At 35.0% G+C, this 18,904-nt stretch overlaps 2 protein-coding genes across 7 annotated transcripts; one reads left to right on the top strand and one right to left on the bottom strand.

Moving 5' to 3' along the window:
• The first annotated feature begins 2,669 nt into the window (after window positions 1-2,669).
• LOC108195832 (protein FLX-like 3) lies at window positions 2,670-16,805 on the top strand. Of its 6 annotated transcripts, XR_010285622.1 has the most exons (9): window positions 2,682-2,830; window positions 3,303-3,847; window positions 3,960-4,105; window positions 8,561-11,447; window positions 11,573-11,621; window positions 13,247-13,499; window positions 13,781-15,427; window positions 15,523-15,663; window positions 16,423-16,805. XR_010285622.1 is itself a non-coding variant. In XM_017362805.2 (5 exons), the coding sequence occupies exons 2-5, from the start codon at window positions 3,321-3,323 to the stop codon at window positions 7,481-7,483; spliced, it is 855 nt and encodes a 284-aa protein (XP_017218294.1). In that variant the 5' UTR covers window positions 2,670-2,830; window positions 3,303-3,320; the 3' UTR covers window positions 7,484-7,708. The 6 variants fall into 6 exon arrangements, 4 of the variants coding, with proteins under 4 accessions (XP_017218294.1, XP_017218291.1, XP_017218293.1 ...); XR_010285621.1 differs by lacking the exon at window positions 8,561-11,447; XM_017362805.2 differs by lacking the exons at window positions 8,561-11,447; window positions 11,573-11,621; window positions 13,247-13,499; ... (1 more) ...; window positions 15,523-15,663; window positions 16,423-16,805 and adding exons at window positions 7,212-7,291; window positions 7,382-7,708 and having other exon boundaries at window positions 2,670-2,830.
• LOC108195831 (phospholipase D alpha 4) lies at window positions 13,374-16,276 on the bottom strand. Its single transcript, XM_017362801.2, has 4 exons — window positions 15,927-16,276; window positions 15,204-15,761; window positions 13,941-15,129; window positions 13,374-13,807 (listed from the first exon to the last, which is right to left on the bottom strand). The coding sequence occupies exons 1-4, from the start codon at window positions 16,011-16,013 to the stop codon at window positions 13,374-13,376; spliced, it is 2,268 nt and encodes a 755-aa protein (XP_017218290.1). The 5' UTR covers window positions 16,014-16,276.
• Window positions 16,806-18,904: the final 2,099 nt, after the last annotated feature.

The raw sequence follows: 18,904 nt of genomic DNA, 5'->3' as shown, positions 1-18,904 counted from the left end.
TTTATACACAACGGCGTCTGGATCAACGGTTGTGATTAAAGGACGGAACATAGAAATCTGACCAAACACAATGGCGTGATGGGATCCACTGACCGTCCATGTCTTTTTAAAATTCAACAAAGCAAAGACGGCGCGCGGCAGAACATATTTATGGGTTGTTTTCCTCTCTGTGTGAGGCTGGGCTGTTGGACTATCACCTTTTATTTTTTTCTTTTACACCGGCCTAAGACAGAATATTACACCCCTCTATCTAATATTATGGGGAAAAAGTGCATTGTATGAGCGAGTGTAATTATGAGCGATTATTGGATAATCAAGTTAAGATAGAAAGTTGGGTGATAAAACATGTTTAAAAGAATTTAAGTGTAAATAGCATGCTTAATTTTGATGATAAAATGTTTTTAGTATTCTTAAAGTGTGATTTCCCCTCTAATCTTTTATATACTTGTCGGGTCGCGCTCGAGATAGAACCGGTCCTTAAGACGGAATTATAGAACTACTAAAGTTTTGCTGCAGAATCTTAAATATTAAATAGATTTTTAGAATCTAAATCTAATACATGTTTTTCATCGTTATGTGTGTTCAAATATAATTTTAGAGTATAATACATAGATATTGACATTTTTTGCATGTGCAGAACCCTAACTAATACTAGAAAGGTTCTATGGGTTCTCTCTTTAATGGTTCTCTATTGAACATGATCCTATATTTGTATATGATTGTTTAAATTTTACATGCATATTAATATGGTAGTATGTTATATGTATATGTTATGAGAGTCATGACAAATTGAGATTGTAGTCGGGGTTAAGATTTATGGTTGTACTTGATCCTCGGAGTGGTGGTGAAGAAAATAAGAGCGGCTGAAATGATAAGTTATGATTCGTGATTGTAAAGAGAATTAGAGTTTTCTTTTCTCTCAGAAATTTTGCAACAAACATATACAGGACATCGAGTCATATGTAAATTTTGTCAGCTATCGCTTAAAATTTTTAATAGAATTCGCTTTCTCATTCAGCCTCTTTCTAAATATTCGCTATAACTGGCCCTTCATGACTTATCCAAATACACTTTTTTATTCCGAGACAAGGACGACTCATCAAACTCCGCTTTGTAAAAAATATTATTAAGAAAATTTTCAACAATTTACCCGTAGTACATAGCAAAGCCTTTCGCCAATATTCTAATAAAAATAATATCGGTGTTTATATTTTCATTGATGAACAGAGATGAAGAAAGGATTACAAATACATAAGTACATATATAACTTGATTTGTTAAAATGATTATATTAGATATTATATATAGCCCAATATGCATTCAACGTTTGAACTCTATCTCATAATGAATTATATGGGACTTATATATAATCCAATATACATTAAATTACAATTAATTATTCGGGTGAAGCACCAAAATATCCATATTTTAAACAAGAATGCCCCAAATGTCTATAGGCGGAAGAGACTGCCCAAAATAACCAATCGGATGCGCATGCTAAACCTGCGTGGTCAAGTTTTACAATTTTTAACAAAAAATACGCATCTTGTACTTGCGTATATTCATTAGCAAAGTTTTGACTATGCATTCTAATAATACGTGTTGAATATGTAACTGGAATATTCTTATATGAAGGGTGCGCACCACGTAAATGCGTGTATCAAAAAGAAGATGATGCTAAGCAAAGAAGGATCTCAACACAGAAAATGGACCGTTGGCAAAAGGGAAAGATAACAGAGGATAGGGACAGGTGGACATCATGTACGCATCTCAGACATGCGTAGACAACTAGGTAAAAAAGACAATTTTCTCGAATACTGATATTATGGGCATGTGTCAATCAAAAATACATTATTTGAGTCATTTTCTCTAATTATTCTTAGATTTTATTCCTCGGTACTAATTGATAAATGAGGCTACTTATACTTAAAGCGCTCCTCCCCGCGCAAGCAAAAGTTTCCTAAACATTTCTCATGAAGATGATCACAAGAGGTATAAACATGATGTGTTATCTTATGTGATAATCCTTTTGCGGTCGGCTCACGAAGGTATGATTGAAATGTGATATTTTTATAATATTATATGTATTTCTTATTTTTGATATGACAACTCATATTTTAACTAAATTTTTTCACGAGTGGAGTTATTATATGCAAAAAACTAAGAGTTAAACATCTTATTATACTTCAAACAATGTTAACCGAAATACAAAGCAACCAGGTAATTTATATTAAACACAAGCTTATTAGCTTGCTATTAGGTAACTGTCAAAATTTAAAAATTCCAATTGATTATGATATGTTATATTGTTTTTAATAATATTAATAATTTTGTCTAGAACGTTTTACATAAATTTGTAAGGTTGTAATTAAATATATGCTAAAATAAGAATTACAGTGTATAATATTAATATATATTTCACTTATCACTTTTTACATTGACTACATTATACGTAATCTTATTTATAATTAAAGCGAACTAGTTCAAATATATGGTTAGGCTAATTGAAAATAAACATCTTTGCCAAAAAAAAAGAAAGTAAATATAATTTTTTTTATAAATCTATTATAAAAATTAACATAAAATATAATTGACTGTCCACCAAATTTAATTTATTATTTAAAATCCAATTTATTATATAATTTTAAATATTCTTTAATTTTAATTTTGAGATGGAATACACTTGACCCATTACCCAAGTTTGGGGCGGTGCCTGCGGCTACAGGACATACTAACCGGGCAGCTACACAGTGATTAAAGCAATAAATATATTTTACATATCGCGGCACCAATATTCGTGGGTGCGATTATCGTCTTGCCTTCTCCACGAGGTTAAATTCACAATCCACTTCAACTTTCGTTCCATTCATGCTTTGTAATAGTATGTCTTTTTTTAGCTTCAGCTCCTAACTTAGGGCACAATAATCAATTATTGATTTCATATTAGGTTTTGTTTTTGGGCATATAATTAATTGGAGACAGGCTGATTATCAGTTTTAATACTCATTTGTTTCATGTATGAACAAAAAAAAAAAATCGAATTATTAATTATATACTCTGTGTCTGGATGAAGATTTATTAGTAACATATAGATACTAATTGTTGATAATTTAATGAATATTTTAACTACTGAAGATTAAGAGGTGTTATATGTAGAAATTCGGTTATCAGAGTGGTTAACTGGTACTAAGGGGTTTGATCATGAGATTACAACCCGTTTAATGAGAATGGAAGAAATAAGTTTTAGTTTGATGTAGCATTGTATTCTGCTTATGTCTAAAATCTAACCAACTATTTTCTTAGTGAGTAGATTGATTCACAATGGCTAGTAGAAATCGTGTTCCTCGGGAGGCCCTTGACAATCGTCGGGGATATCACCCATATCACCCACAAGGACATGTTGGTCGTGGTCCTTTGCCACCCCACCCTGCTTTATTGGAGGAAGAACTTGAAATCCAGCATCTTGAAATCCGGAGGCTTTTCGGTGAAAATAGGAGGATGGTTGATGATCGAATAGCAATGCAGCAAGAGTTGGGGGCTGCTAAAGAAGAACTTAGTCGTATGAATTTCGTCATCAGTGAGATTCGTGCAGATCAAGAACGTCATTCAAGGGAGCTTATTGAGAGAGGCCAGAAGCTAGAAGCTGAACTTCATGCTACTGAGCCTTTAAAAAATGAGGCAGCCCAACTCCGTTCTGAAGTTAAAAAGCTGAATTCTGTTAATCAGAATCTATCTGTGCAAGTGAAAACTCTTACAAAAGACCTTGAGAAATTGCAAAAAGATAACCAGCAGATTCCACTTTTGAGGGCCGAGGTTGATGGACTGCACCAGGAACTTATGCGAGCCAGGTTGATATCTAGTTCTAATTTCCATAGCGGGGAGCAATTTTGCTCGAAATAAACCATGTTTTAGCTTCTTACATGTTCATACAGGGCTTACAACTATTGTTTTATGTTATAGAACTGCTTTTGATTATGAAAAGAAGGCAAACATCGAACTAATGGAGCAGAGACAAGCAATGGAGAAGAATTTGGTGTCCATGGCACGTGAAGTGGAAAAGCTTCGCGCTGAACATCCAAATGCTGATGTTAGACCATGGGCTGCTGGTAATGTTGTCTTATTTTCAACTATATTATTATATGCTCTACCAGCTAACAAAAAAGAGAAAGGATGTCTCATTTCATTAAAATTGTTTAAGTCCCTGATGCAACTAATGTTGTGCTCGATGTTTGATAACCTAGTCTAATGCTAGATAAAAGGAGACAAAAAAACCAAAATATTCTTAATAATATACTTAAATAATAATAATAATAATAATGATGATAATAATAATAATAGTAATAATAATAATATAAAAAAATTGGCTTAAAACAGGTTCATTCAAAATTGATGCAACTCTCCTTGGTTGTCTTCTGTACATACTAACATGTTGGTCGTATCATATCAATATTTTAAGTAGTAGTGGTTCGATTTTACGGTACGCGTGTCAGTGATATTGTCTTTGGTATTTGCTCTCTTGAGTAATATATATTATAATATGTAGATTTGTCATTACTTCTTACATATTAATGGCTTCATGCGCCCATATAGATGCCGTACGGACTCCATGACGGCCGCCATATCCTCGAGCCTCGTCATGTCATAAAAACCTTGCATTCGAGGCCAGGCCATGACAATTTCTGCTGCATGTCATCTTTCATGTTGGTTATTTAACTGAGTTTTTGAGGCTATATATAGGGGAGAAAGGAAGTAGGAAAATTTTAAAGTACTTGGTAGTTGGTACCATACTACCACTTGATGTAGGACAATAGGTGGAAGACAGGTAAAATAATATACATATACAACCCATCTCCACAACAGGAGAGACAGAAATAGATTCTCAAAATTTTCCAACAATTTATGGTATTGGTCTGTTTCTTTATTACAGTTGTTAACATAGATATCCCAAAAGTGGAAAAATACGTAAACTTGCTAGATGAAGGAAAACAATTTTTTGTTATTCCACTACTATAACATGCTAAAATCTTTAATATTTATAATTATGTACGTTCATATTAGTACTAAAACCCTCCCAAGGAGTAACTATATAATATTCTGAAGATAATATGTTATACTGTATATAGTATATACAAATTAATTTGATAATTCCTTTGTCCGTATCACGACCACACACTTACGTCAAACCACCTCAAACTCTTGCCTCAACCCACTGATCATAGTTCTAAATTTCCAATGCATGTTGCAATTGTCAGGAATTGACCTTTGAGTTTTCTGATTTTGTAAATGTTTTTGTGATTTTCTGTTAGGCTAGGATTGTGGAGAAACAAGTAACAATGTTTAATACTAGAGATTAGCAAGATAACATATAGAATTGTGAGAATTCTAGAGAGAAGTAGAGAGAAATTTTAGAGAAAGCTAGAGTTTTAGAGTGAGAAAGTAGTTACAGAGAGAGAAACAAGAGAGAGAAGCAGTTGGTGGAAATAGATTCCATTTTCTATATTCAAATTCAACATAATTGGAAATACAAAACTTATCAAGTATTTATAGGCAAACCTCAACTGTAAGTAACTTCTAGTAATGAAATGACAGTATGACACTACTAACATATCTCCCTCCTTGAAAATAAACCATGTCCTCATGGTTAATCTTGCACTTCTCCACTTTGTGTCTTCATGCATGTTGGATAATGATTCAGCCACTGTACTTTCTTTTTCCTTGAGTGCATAGGTCATTTCCCTTAACAAATCTAGTGACCAGTGTTTAAGCTTTGGAATACCAGTAGAAACACCAAGTAAAACACCTTGGAGTTTCCTCCTGAATCAAATATGTGTACTGTTAGACTTTTCCATGAAACATCAAGCAAACAGGGAAGAGATCTACTTGATCCAGGTGGAAGGAAGGGTGAAGGTCAGAGCAGAAGACCATGAGGACATGGTGCAATTTAAGGGGAGAGGAATGTTATGATTGCACCAACAACAGCATTAGCATTCTTCTTATTAGACTGTTAGTATCAGTATAGTACTAGGGAAGGGCAGTTTAGTACTTTCTTATTACTCAGAGGATGTGAACCCTATAAATAGAAGTCTGAGTTGTATTTATCAGGCATGTTGAATTTGAATACGGAGAATGGAATCTTATTCCACCAACTGCTTATTTCTTGTTTCTCTCTCTATAACTACTTTCTCACTCTAAAACCTGGCTTTTTTCAACAAGTTTCTCTCTACTTCTCTCTAGAATTCTCTCCATTCTATCTGTTATCTTGCTAATCACTAGTTGTAAACAGTGTTTCTTACTTGTTTCTCTACAATCCTTGCCTATAAACACAGAAAATCACAAAAACATTTACATCGGCAGCAACATATTGATTATTTGAAATCCTCCATGAACACAAACAATTTATCCTCAGCATGTTTCTATAAATCTAAGCTGTATATTTGCACATGTATAACCTGACGGCCTTAGAATAAAAGTATGATATTAAGCTCGAGATATTTTGTTATTCTATACCATTAACTAGACAGGTTTTTTCTCTGATACAAATACAATAACCGCTGGTTTGATAGGTTATTGTTTTCTGCGTGAAGAAAAAAAGGAGGCATGGTACTTTAGTGACTAGTGAATCTTCGGCAGTGTTAGAGTAGAGTGATAGTTTTGAGTTCACGTACATTAGTGGACTGCTAGTAAATCTTGAATTTGTTGTCCTTTTGACTTAGAAACCTTGTTTAACTGTTTTTGTCCAATACCATTTTATCATTTCTAAACCCCAACTCTGACAACCCTGTGATTGATTGCCCTGCATGACCTTTAAACTCATGCATCGCCATCAAAACTGATGTGTTGGTGAATTTACTAAATTCTTAGATCTCTGAGTCCTTGTCGAAGGTATTGAGCTTCTCTTCATTGCTGTCTGTAGAGGAAGTAAGAGACGGGCTGCTTGCCCTCTTCCATTGGTTGGAGATGGGAGTTAACTCCAGTTGTTTAAGTATCATATTCTGGACTTTTTTAGTCCATTCATTGCTGTGTCTTGTCACTTGTGTAACTCTTCCAGCTCATTGTCCTTACGTGTTAGATACTCTCTTCTAAAACCAATTGCATAGAAGAAACTGAAGTAAGTCTATTAGGATAGCAGAAGCTGAAAACTATGGATAAAACAGCTCTCAAGTTTCAGGTGAATTAATTATTGGCGTTATGTTAATCTGTTGTCAGCCACAGGTGGCAAATATGGGATGAATGTTAACACTTCGGAAGGAGGTTTCCATGCACCTTTTGGGGACGGATACAGGGTCCACATGGTACAGTTGCTGTAATGAATTGCTGATATTTAATCACTACATGTTATATGCAGCATGAGTTAACAAGTGAAAGTTTTCATGCTGCATTAGGGTGCTGTTGAGAAGAGCCCTTTATATGGTTCCCGTTCAGGTTCAGGCTCGGTTCCAGGTTCGTGGGGAGGACTAGAGAAACCTCACATGACCCGCCGCTGAGAGTTGTATTTATGTTTCAATAGCAGAAAGGGAGCATCTTGGTTTACTACAGAATGAAGTTGAAGTCTATGGTTCCTTTAAGCTCTTTCATACGGCAGTACTTGAGCCGACCTATATAGCTTTTAGGTTTATTTAACTATAAACTCGGTTTGATGTCTTCCATTACTAGCCAAGTGTATAAGGTTTCAAACGAATATTTTTATATTGGTTTTTAAATTCTTCTCACTTTGTGGTTGCTTCTTTTCTGGTTAACTTAATTGCTGGCATGATTTATTGCTCTGTGCAATCTATTTGGATATTCAGAGCTCCTTAACATTGAGAACATGAGAATATTAGAAAAATCCTGCTCGATTTGTTGTATGCGATAAAGTTTTTCTTAAATAGAGTTGTCAAAAGATGTGGAATGTTAGCCAGTAAAGCAGTTGTGATTCCTGGAAGAGTACTGATAGCAGAAGAGAAATTATGCCTGTGCACAGAGTATTCCTTGAAGTTATATTGTTTATGGATATTAAAGATGCTTATGTTTGCATCTACATGGAGAAAACACAGTATGTTTAGATATGTTCAATATATATTAGGATATTATACCTAGAAGCGTTGGGTATTAGATTGCCTGACTGTCGAAATATATTTTTAAGGAGGTCTGAAGAAATACTAAGTGAGTGCTTTTTCGTCAATGGTTGTTTTAGGTAAATTGCTTATATTAACATCTATTATTTAACTAATATACGAAGATTTAAGTCATCAGGTTTTTGAATTTGTTTGATAGGTTATGGTTCAAATATCTGTGCTTTTCTTCTTTATATTGTGAGGTCCTCGAGGCAAGGCCACAATGGCATGTTGGATGAAATGTCATGGCAGTTAGTAAGTATAGTGACGTCTGTACCTATTTTGTTACTGATTGTAATTGTAGGTCTACTTGTTTCATTGCTTGTCGTAGTTGTAAAACCAATCATGAAAAGGATGTAGGGTTCTAACACATTAAGAGTTTATATATTGTGAAAAAACATTTGAAGATAAGTTTATTGGGTGGATGCGTTTCAGTAGGAGAAGCCTTATGGTTAAATTGCAATTTAGGTTGGTGTCGGTGGTGATCAGAAATGCTTGCCGGAAGTGGAACTTGCAGGTGTATTGCTTTTTAGAAGTTGTGCAGTAAGGATTGGTGTTTCTATCTAAAGTGGGTAACTGTTCTACTTGGGAGTATGCAAGACAATGTTTCTAGGAAGATGCATTCTGGTATAGTATGCTAAATAGGTAATAAAACAGTTGCTTTATTGTTTAATTTGCGGGCTTTAAGCATACAACCAACCCTTATGATGCCATACTACAGTCAGCATGTCGAGTGCAAGATTGGCAGCTACACTGTTACAACAGATGAATTGACCTGTAAAAATCAACTATAGTGAATTATAAGCGTTTCTCTTGTTATCATCCACCTTCTCTATGCCCTCCGATTATGATAGAACAGTAGTCAAGTTGTGCTGCTATCTTCGTGCCGCGGCAAATTGTTTCTTGTGGCTATTTTTTTTGTACACATATTGCTCCTTATGCAACAGTATCAGGTTGGAGTGTTGAATGGAAGGATGAAGGGCATGCACTTGCCATTTGAAGGCTGACGACTACCTGACTTCTAACGATCATCATAGGCAAGAATTTTGTCTCTGCTATTTGGATTTAATGGCTCCTAATATATTGTTTACTGGTGCATAAATATGATAACAATTTCTCTATTTAAAAAAACAAATAAAATAGATTAATTCCTGACCTGTTTCTGTTTTTTGTCATGCTTCTATACTTTGTTTCGCCTAATGCGATGATGTGATCTGGATTAATGTTGAATTAACTAATTCCTAAATAGTTGGTCAAATTGTATGATGAATATCAGTTTTGAGCTTAAATATGGCAAGTGATACTTATCCAGCAATGAGTTCTATAGTAGGCTCCCCAAATTTTCGTGTACAAATAAAGATGAAGTAACTGAGAACAGTATGAACTAATACTTTTAATGTATCAATGTATATGGAAGAATAGTAAAACACTATGGATATACTATTTACTATTAGTTGGTCATTTGGACCAGAATAATATAACTGAAGGCTTGAAGCATATAGATATAAATAGATTGACTGGAGATAGAAATAGACAAACAACAGGTCATGGAAAAACAGTGAATTCTGGTATCCTTTCAACTTGAGTTTAAGTTGTCGCACTTTGAATGCTTCTTACAATGAAATTTCACACTAGGACGAGAGCAAAGCCTAAGGTGAGCTACTCATGTTTTTTCACTACAAGAAATTTTTGAACCACCAACATGTATAGCAAACTACAAATCACAGGAAAACTGGTATTTTATCTTTTAGATCCTATTTTATGCAGAGTGAAATTCTGATATCCTTTGAACTTGAGTTCTGGTTGTCACACTTTGTATGCTTTTTACATTGACAGTCTGACACTACAATAGGAGTCGAGCCAAAGTGAGCTACTTTCCTTCTGATGTCTTCATGTACAAGATTTTGGAATGAACCACCAACTCGTTTAATTGAACAAGCTACAAATTACAAGAAAACTGGTAGTTTATATTCTAGATTCTATTTTTTTGTATAGTGGCAAGGTATATATAAAGCTTCCGATATGATATTTGTTGCATTCAAAAATTAAAGCTGATGTCCCATTATTGTCCCTCCTCCCGTCAGCAAGGGTCCCTCTTATATACGCTGAGTTTCTTATGGCCTTTAATCTGATGCTGTGGTGTAGTTTGCAGGGTAAAGTTTAAGTTACTACTATTAGGAACTATTGGAATTAATGAACCATGCGGTGGGGTTCAAAAATGTCTTGTTTAAATCTGATGAGAATTGCGTTGCGTTTGAGTGGGAACTGTAGTATCATTGTAAACAGTAGACACATGTTTATTGTTTTGTATGATTTTAGGCATTTGTAGAGAATATACATGACGTCTTAAATAGGGATATAGAATAGGTTTGCAATTTATATGATTATTAGTTATGAACAAATCAGCTGAAGTTCCGAATTGTGAAGCGGATATGCGTTGTTTGCAGTCAGTTATGTATAGAAGGAAAATCTACTCGTCACCCCTGTTGCTGATAGGTCACAGTTATGGAGGTAGAATGCAAGTATGCAACTACTGGCTTGGTGAAATTTTCAATGTGCCAATGTGAACGTGTAGCATCATGCCACTCATAATAAAGCACTAGTTAACTTGGAGTTAGTGAGCCACGGAAGTTAATTGAAGCATCCATTTGTTTCAACTTACGCATGGAAAAGTCATCCAAGCATCTTTTAAGTTTTTTAATGGAGTCTGTGAACTCGATTGGTTTTCTCACAATTTATTCAAGTTCTGAACTGTGACCTTGAATGATTTCCTCACGACCTATTCAAGTTTTGAGAGAAAAATGTAATATGGAGAATTGTACCTTAGAAATCCAGAAGTGACAATAGATTTAGCAGCTCCTTGCGAAGTATAGTAGCAAGACCCCAGAACTTTACTTCAGCAGAAGCCAGAAGGAATAAACACATTGACCTGATTGTTTGCTGTGTAGGGTCTAAAGTAGCGGGTGCTTGCATGGTTGCAAGAATAGTTAACACTTAATGATGTTCCTTGTGTAGGGTCTAAAGATGTAGCGAGTGCTTGCGTAGGTGCGGGAATAGTTGAAAAATGATTAGGCTCTGTGATCTTTGTCGATTTGATATTAGTTAGAGGGATGGTGGAAAGAAGACAAAACTTGGATTTGCCTATTTAGTCCGGTCACATATACTGTGAAAGTGGGAAAGTGTCTGTTCAAAGATGTTAATACATTATTGGATATGGTTTGGACAAATATTTATCTTTTATATGGAGATAAATTGACAGGGATGGTGGACTCCTTGTCTGACTATATAATGCAATTACTTCTGCCTTGTCCCAGCAATGGAATTCACTATGAGCTCCACAGAGACAGAAACACGAGTAGTTCCATCAACCTACTATATGTTACATTTTCTCTTTTTTAATTTTGAGTTATTCTGTGTAAGGTGCTCATTTAAAAGTCAACTTTTGTTTCTCCTATTGGTATTCTTCTATATAATATGCAGATTCAAAGATGCTAGCTGGCAGCTTCTGTAGAGCAAGGGGTGGAATCAGGTATATTTTTTGTGCTGTGCATCAGTTGGGCAAGTTTTTCTGAAGCCTGTAATTTAAGAGAGGAACCACAACGAGAAAAAAGAGTATTTAGTGTGCTGCCATTTTGAAAGATAGATATTACTGAGTATCAATTGAACTATCATATGTTGGAGTAATATATACTGTATTAGTGTATTTCACCATTCAAGAAAATAAGATCTTAGTGTTTTGGTCAGCTAAAAAGCATAGAGTACAGTTCATCTTTCAGCTGTTCTCATTATAAATTATAAAACTTTAGATGAATGAATCCATCTGACATAATTTTGCACGTCGATGAACTTGAGAAATCTTAATAGATGGTGTATTCTTAAAACTAGAATTCTGTTACTTTCTGTCGTTTAAGCATAAATACAGGAGAAGTGACCGAGTTATGCAGCATAGAATGGAAAGCATGATGATTAACATGAAGTATGCCTTGTAGATTGAGTACCTTTTTTCTTGTTCTTTTGTTTAAAGCAGCACTTGGTACACCTTTACTAGCTTTCCTTATAAGCTGGGAAAGCTGAGATGATGGAAAGCTAAAATGTTTAGATTTTAAACAAAAGTTTCTGTAGCAACTTGGTAGAAAATTTTCTGACAATTTTCTAAGATAAAACTGACACTATTTTAACTTAATTTTATTAAAACCTTGTATCAACATGTTTTTGACCTTCAATTCCAACTTGTATTATTTATTTTACCAGAAACTTATAGTTTGTTCCCACAACACTTCTTCCCATAGTACTTTCCAGCATAAACATTTCTCCCAACAGGTTGTGGGCAGTAACTGACACTTAGTTGATAAAAGGCAAAATATGTACAACATTATCTTCTGCACATACTGCTGTAAGGATACGCTACTGTTGCATTTGGTAGGGGTTAATGGAATGGAATGAGTGAAATTTAAAAGGAAATACTGAGGGATAGAAGGGAAGACGTGAAAAAAAATGAGTGGGTGCAAATTTTCTATGATGTGATTTGGGTAGAAAATAAGCATGGTAGAAAATTAGAAGGAAATAATAAGGGATAGAAGGGAAGACGTGAAAAAAAAAGAGAGGGTGCAAATTTTCTATGATGAGATTTGGGTAGAAACTAAGTCTGATAGAGAATGAAGCATTCCTTCATAAAATGGGGGTTTGAGCTCTAGTTAAGGGTGCTAGGAATGATATGGTGGAAGGAATGAAAATTTAAAACATTTAGCTGTATTATAGTTCAATATCATTCCATTCTGTCCATTTTCAATCAACCCAACCAAACACAACATAAGAAATTTCAGTAAAGGAACTTCACCAGTTTTTTACCCAGAATGGATAAAAAGACTCATCCCATATATAAAATTACAAATAAACACAAATACATTTGTAACTAGTCTTGTTTGTCTTTCTTTATGTATGTCTTTTATGTATTATTGGTCTTGCTACTTGATCAAGTTAGGTCACTGCATGTGTACAGAGGCCATTTCATCAACTATGTTATGTAAATGCATGGGATTTTACCAAGTTAATTAATTGCCAACCTTTTTAGCTTACTAAAAAAATTTGAAAATATAGGTAAGAATCTGAAAATCATGCGTAATATCCACTGATTTTGGGCTTCTATTTTTCCAGAATTAACCACCTCTGGCTCTGTGGCATAAAAGTACACTGAAGGATGTAGAAGCATCTTGTGGATAAACTTAGAAGCATCTTGTGGATAAACTTTATTTGAAGCACAAATTACGTTGCCACTATGCACTTATGTGGTGCAAGTTGGAGGTAGAAATTTGGATCTTCTCCCTCTCATTGGTGCTTTTGTGTCCGGAAAATAGCCATTGTGTTCAACAAGGTCTTCGACGAGGCCGTCCTCCCTGACGCTCAGTGGGTAAGCAACTAAATGTATACCTTCCATATCAACTACTTTGTTTCCTTGATATAGTTTCCACATCTGGTCCCCTATTGAGTTGAACTTCTGCACACATTCTAAACTCTCAGGCCTGTGAAAAATTTCTGCGGCTTGTCCTGTATGTTCATACCACAATGAATTGCGATATCTGTGTATTTCACCTTGTGTAATTTTTCTTTCTTCATTGTCCATTTGGTAGCATCCTATTGCAATTTCAGTGTCCCTTTGCCCATCCATTGATCGCTGGTTTACGTTTGCAGATCCAATCAGCATGTACGTGTCATCAACTATAAGAAATCACAATAAACGGCAAATTAATAAGGTTTGAATTACCATGTCTCTGCATTGGTATTATCCCATTACTTACTAAAAATAATAAGGAGAGTAACTGATAATTATGTAAAAATTTGATTATTATACCTATCATGACTTTGGAATGGATATAAATCATGAATCTCCTCTGCATTTGAGCGTTCCAGTACTGTGTTGCATGATGAGGAGATGATGGAGGAATGAACTCTCCTTGTCTCTTTTCTTCCCGGTTAGCAAGGCAGAAAAAGTTTAAGTAATCTTTTGGATGGCCTGATTCGCCACTGTCTTGTAAAGCTTCACCTACTAGCTTAAACATCATCTTCATTGTTTCCCTGGTCCAGTGTAGTATGTCTTGTACAGTTTCACTCTCTGGAACTCCTTCTGGCCACATTGGTATGAGAATGTAAACTGCGAACCTTTCCTTTGTTTTAATCTTGCTAGCTATCTTGAGGGCTATCTCGACTGGTATTAAGTTTGTGCAGCCACATTGCTTATCTTTCTCCCACAAGTGGCATCCTCCAATAAAGTATTGGTTTTCGATGTATATAAATTTCTCAGCGCGCCTGATTGCTTCTACATAAGCTTCATGGATGCTTCTCTCAACTCGAAAGTTTATATTTGCCGAGATGTGATCAATTGATCGAAAGACTTGGACTTTCCAGTTCTTTTCAGCTGTGGTAGTTATTGAATTTGGTTGTTGAGAAAGTTCTTTTATAGAGTTTAGGGGGACTAGCAAAGAAGGGTCACATTGCTTTGTCCACCTTTGCTCAAAATTTGTCATCACATCCCTTGCAGCCTCCCCGGAAATACAGGCATGAACATCATGCCATGGCTCCCTTGGTCCACCTTTATGAAGGCTAGCGCCGGAAAGGTTTATTTGGTAGAAGTCTTGGGAATGAAATTCAGTATTGAGTGTTCGAAATAAGGAGTGTTCCTCTGTATCATATCGGCCGTCACAAAGATCTAAGCCTCCAATAAAACTTATGATTTCTCGATTACTTGAAAACAGCTGTCCTCTACTGTCGACAGTTATGGTTTTCTGATGGTGGGCAAACATAGTGGGGAATTTGTTGTGCAACCTGGGGCATAATTTGCATATAACCTTGGTGTGTTTAAAGTAGGCATATGCATCTTCATCATGTGTTCTCATCACTCCTGAGTTCTTGATTATAGGTAATGATGTTTCATCATCCCAAAGCATGATTCTCACAGCAACACCTTCTTCTGCTTTCCTTTTCAACAGTTCACCAAGTCTTACTCCTCGTGCATGTGGAATTTCTGTGTGAGAATCGCGAACCTACACATTTTACCCTTATTTCTCAGACTTGAGATGTGAAAAGAACTGAAGGGAAATAGATTGTTTTCACTTACCAGTACCAACTTGGGATTGAAAGACCATCCTGCTATGTAGACCAAATATTTTGCATCATCGATGGCTTTATAAACATCTTCCCACAATTTTCTTGGCGTGCCACAAAGATGGGCCGGGGGTTGAAATGTAGAGTGATGATGAGCATCTTGATATAGTGTGATGCTGCAGTTGGATCTCTGCGGAAACGTGGCATTCTTCTGTCCGTTGAACCCGCCATTATCAAGTAAGTTACCCCAGGTTGGTTCAAGTTCTGCTGGTTTAAACCATAGCATAAATCGTAGTTTTAGTTGTTGATCTGGCTTTCCATTTTCCATGCAGAGCGGGAAAAAACCATTGATTAAACTCTCTTTAGTTAAAATCTGGTGTGCAGGGATGCAGATTTTTCCTAAGGTGGAGCATTTGGTCTTTAAGGAGATTGTAATTGTCGCGTCAGGCAGATGGGCACAAAGAATATATAAGGTTTGATTCCAGATTCTGTCGATTTCTTGGCTTGTTGATGCTACCTTTTGTTTATTTATCTTGATGGTCACATAGGCTGGCTTTCCTGTTGATATGCACTGTTGAAGGGAATCTCATAATAGACAAGTTTGTGAGGCGCAATTTTGAGTTTCTGTAATATGGTATTGATAATAACTAAACAGTTGTAACTCAGATTTTAAGGATGCAACTAGAATCTAAATAAGATCAAGAAAAAAATACAAATAAATAAGAGATGGTCTTACATTGAATGGGAAAGATGGTATATATGGTGTGGCATGGAAAATGGTAGCTTCTAGTGTTCCATGTAGAAACTTGTTATAACCCTCCATTATCTTGAATCTTGTGAATATATTTTCTGTTGGACAATGTAATGGTAGATTTTGACGACATCCAAATAATATATAGGGGTAGCTAAATCTTATATTTTCAAGAAATCAATGGGTAGGTTTTAAGCATAGTGTATGCAATGAAACTTGCAAAGGTTTGGAAAACTAGTCTTAGAGGCAATCAAATAAGTTAGTCTTACTTGAAGCTGAAGTATGTAACCATTATTTATAAATATAGTTGGTGTAGAAGATTCCCAAATGACCTATAAGTGATCCCATTTTATATATATTGTGTCATATTGATGTCTACTACTAGTAATGATCTCAATATGCATGTGTGTATTTTCTAGGATTACATATTTCCTTGCATCCCTAAACTTACTTTGGCATGTTAAATTGTGGTATTGCGCAGATGAGCCTGGAACAAATTAAAACATGCACGAGCCTGTGCATGATTTGGTAGATCAAGCCAGTGGTGTCTATCTGCGACTATATCACTAAGGTTTGCTCCCAAGTGCAAGTGTCAGCCACGGTTTAAGGTTTCACTTGTGATTCATATTTGTATTTTAGTCATTAAAATTGCTGGAGATCCTAAAATAAATCCCGAATCCTTGCGACAAATTTAAATTGGTTCGGCCTCGATTGTCTGTACTCGTACTTGGCCGAAAGAATCCAAGTGTTCAAGAATATTTTTTCCTATTATAAATATAAAAGAGTACAGGGAACTCAAACTAACAATAGAACATCCGTGAAATTGTAATGCTATATAGCAACCATCACTATGTTTTGTTGATAGTGATTTGTTTATGGTTTGGCGACAAAGTATTGACCAAATTCATGGGTTGGAGATGAGGAATAAAGTGATGCTATCTTGCTAATCTGCCCGTGGTGGATGTAGCTTAGCCGGCAGCCAATTTGTGTCCGGCACTCCACGCTACTTGTTACTCATGAGTCATGTCTTCAAGTTATATTTAACATATTCGTCCGAATAGCGAATAGCCAGCAAACAGAGCTAAAGAAATATTTTCAGGACCGGTCTTAAAAGTACGGTGTCCTAATTGAATTTTAAAAATGATGCTATATTAAAACAATAATATGTATATATACAGCTTTTTACAAATATCTTTTCAAATGTATTTTGCATTTTTGCAGAGTTTATATTTAACTTTCCTTTGATATTTTTTTAGCTGGAGGCATGTTGAATTTTGTTATGACGTGGATGCAGCTTTACTTCTTTCCGCCCCCCATTTTTTTTTCGAAGTTAGAGTATGAAAATTAATAAAAATATATAGAATAATACGAAAGAATAGAATAAACGAGGAAGATTGGGTACTAATTATAATCAGATCAGGAAGGACGTAATCGGTAGATGAATTAGTTCTTCTACTGTATTATTAAAATTTGTTATTAGTAAAGTTTTGGAAATAAAAAAATAAAAAAGGAGATGAATTGTTTTCCTATCAGAAAAGAAAAAAGAATTAAGAACAGATGGCACGTGGTGGTCAGTGTCAGTGGAACAAGCCACGTGGGTAGGAGCAAAGAGCAGTGATCATCTTCGTTGTGACGTTGCCGTCTTTATGTGTTCGTCGGCCCAGATAAATTGTTGAGTGCGCTCTTATCCTCCAGAACAGGTGTCGGCCCATTTCATGTTCATACTTGAACAAATTACATTAGTCATTAATTACACAAGTCAATTATTCAGCTCCACAAATTATGTGTATAAATCGTCGCTTCTAGTATCAGGAAATATCTTTATGAAACATATTAGTTGACACTTCTCTTTGGTGTCCAACGATTCTTTTCGTTAATAAAATTGTCTTACGTCGAAACCTAAATCTTAAAGATAATCAAGTGTTAAGATAATAACAAATCTATGATGTAACAACACAAATTTTTATTGACTTTGTTAGTAATCAAGATAACGGAGTAGCTGCTTTCAAAAAGATAACAGAGTAGCAAATGAAATCATTAGAATTCTCTGTTTAGTTAATTATTATACTCTTTTTACGCCACCTCCTACATGTTTGGTGTATACTATTTTATTAGATCTTTCGTTTTAGTGAAATTTAGTTTTCTTAAAAAACACAAATCGATGATATAAACGAATTCAATTATTTGCGAGTTATTTGGCTTTGTCTTATAAAATCTATGAGTCTCATTTGATTATGATTAGATGGAGCTCGAGTTATATGAATACCTTATCAAATCGAGTATGAATTCAAGTCATCGTTTTGTGAACCTAATCAAATATATATTTCTTTGAATATCTACTATTTAAAATAAAAAATATATCATAATTAATGGATTTCATCCCACAATGAGAAGAAGCTCGTTTCGGGTCGAAGCACTAAAAGTAAAGGACCGGGATTTTTTGAATATATATTTAATTCCAACTTTGGAATATGTATAAATTTTGCTGAGCAGAATTTCACATTTGTAAATTATGATTCAGACTCAAACTCTTCTTCTTCTTTCTTTTTTTTTAACGATCCGAGCTGAACTATTACTCAAATATCTGATTGAATTAGGATTTATTATATACTCGACTACTCGAGGCTTCACTGATTTGTCTGTATAAATGGATTTGATGAAATATGTTGGTCAGATGGAAAACTAATTTACTCAAGCTGAGACATGATAGGTTTATTTAATATATCCTGCAACGTGGAAGGTTTGTAGCCAATGGCTGGGACTACCCGCTTTGTACTTCCCGAGATATTTCACAAAATCTGCATTACTGACGTCAACCTTCGGCCAATCGCGATATTTCTGATGTCGTATTGCAATTTGCAGCAAGTTACGGAATAAAGGTAAACAAGAATTTTTTATTTTCCTCGGAATGTCTCTGACAAAATAATAATTCGAATATTTTCGCAAACGATTTGCGTACTAAT

Source organism: Daucus carota, chromosome 7 (genome assembly GCF_001625215.2).
Source record: "Daucus carota subsp. sativus chromosome 7, DH1 v3.0, whole genome shotgun sequence".
Taxonomy (NCBI): domain Eukaryota; kingdom Viridiplantae; phylum Streptophyta; class Magnoliopsida; order Apiales; family Apiaceae; genus Daucus; species Daucus carota.
Note: the sequence above shows the minus strand (reverse complement) of the source record. Positions and strands in the feature narration are given on the sequence as shown.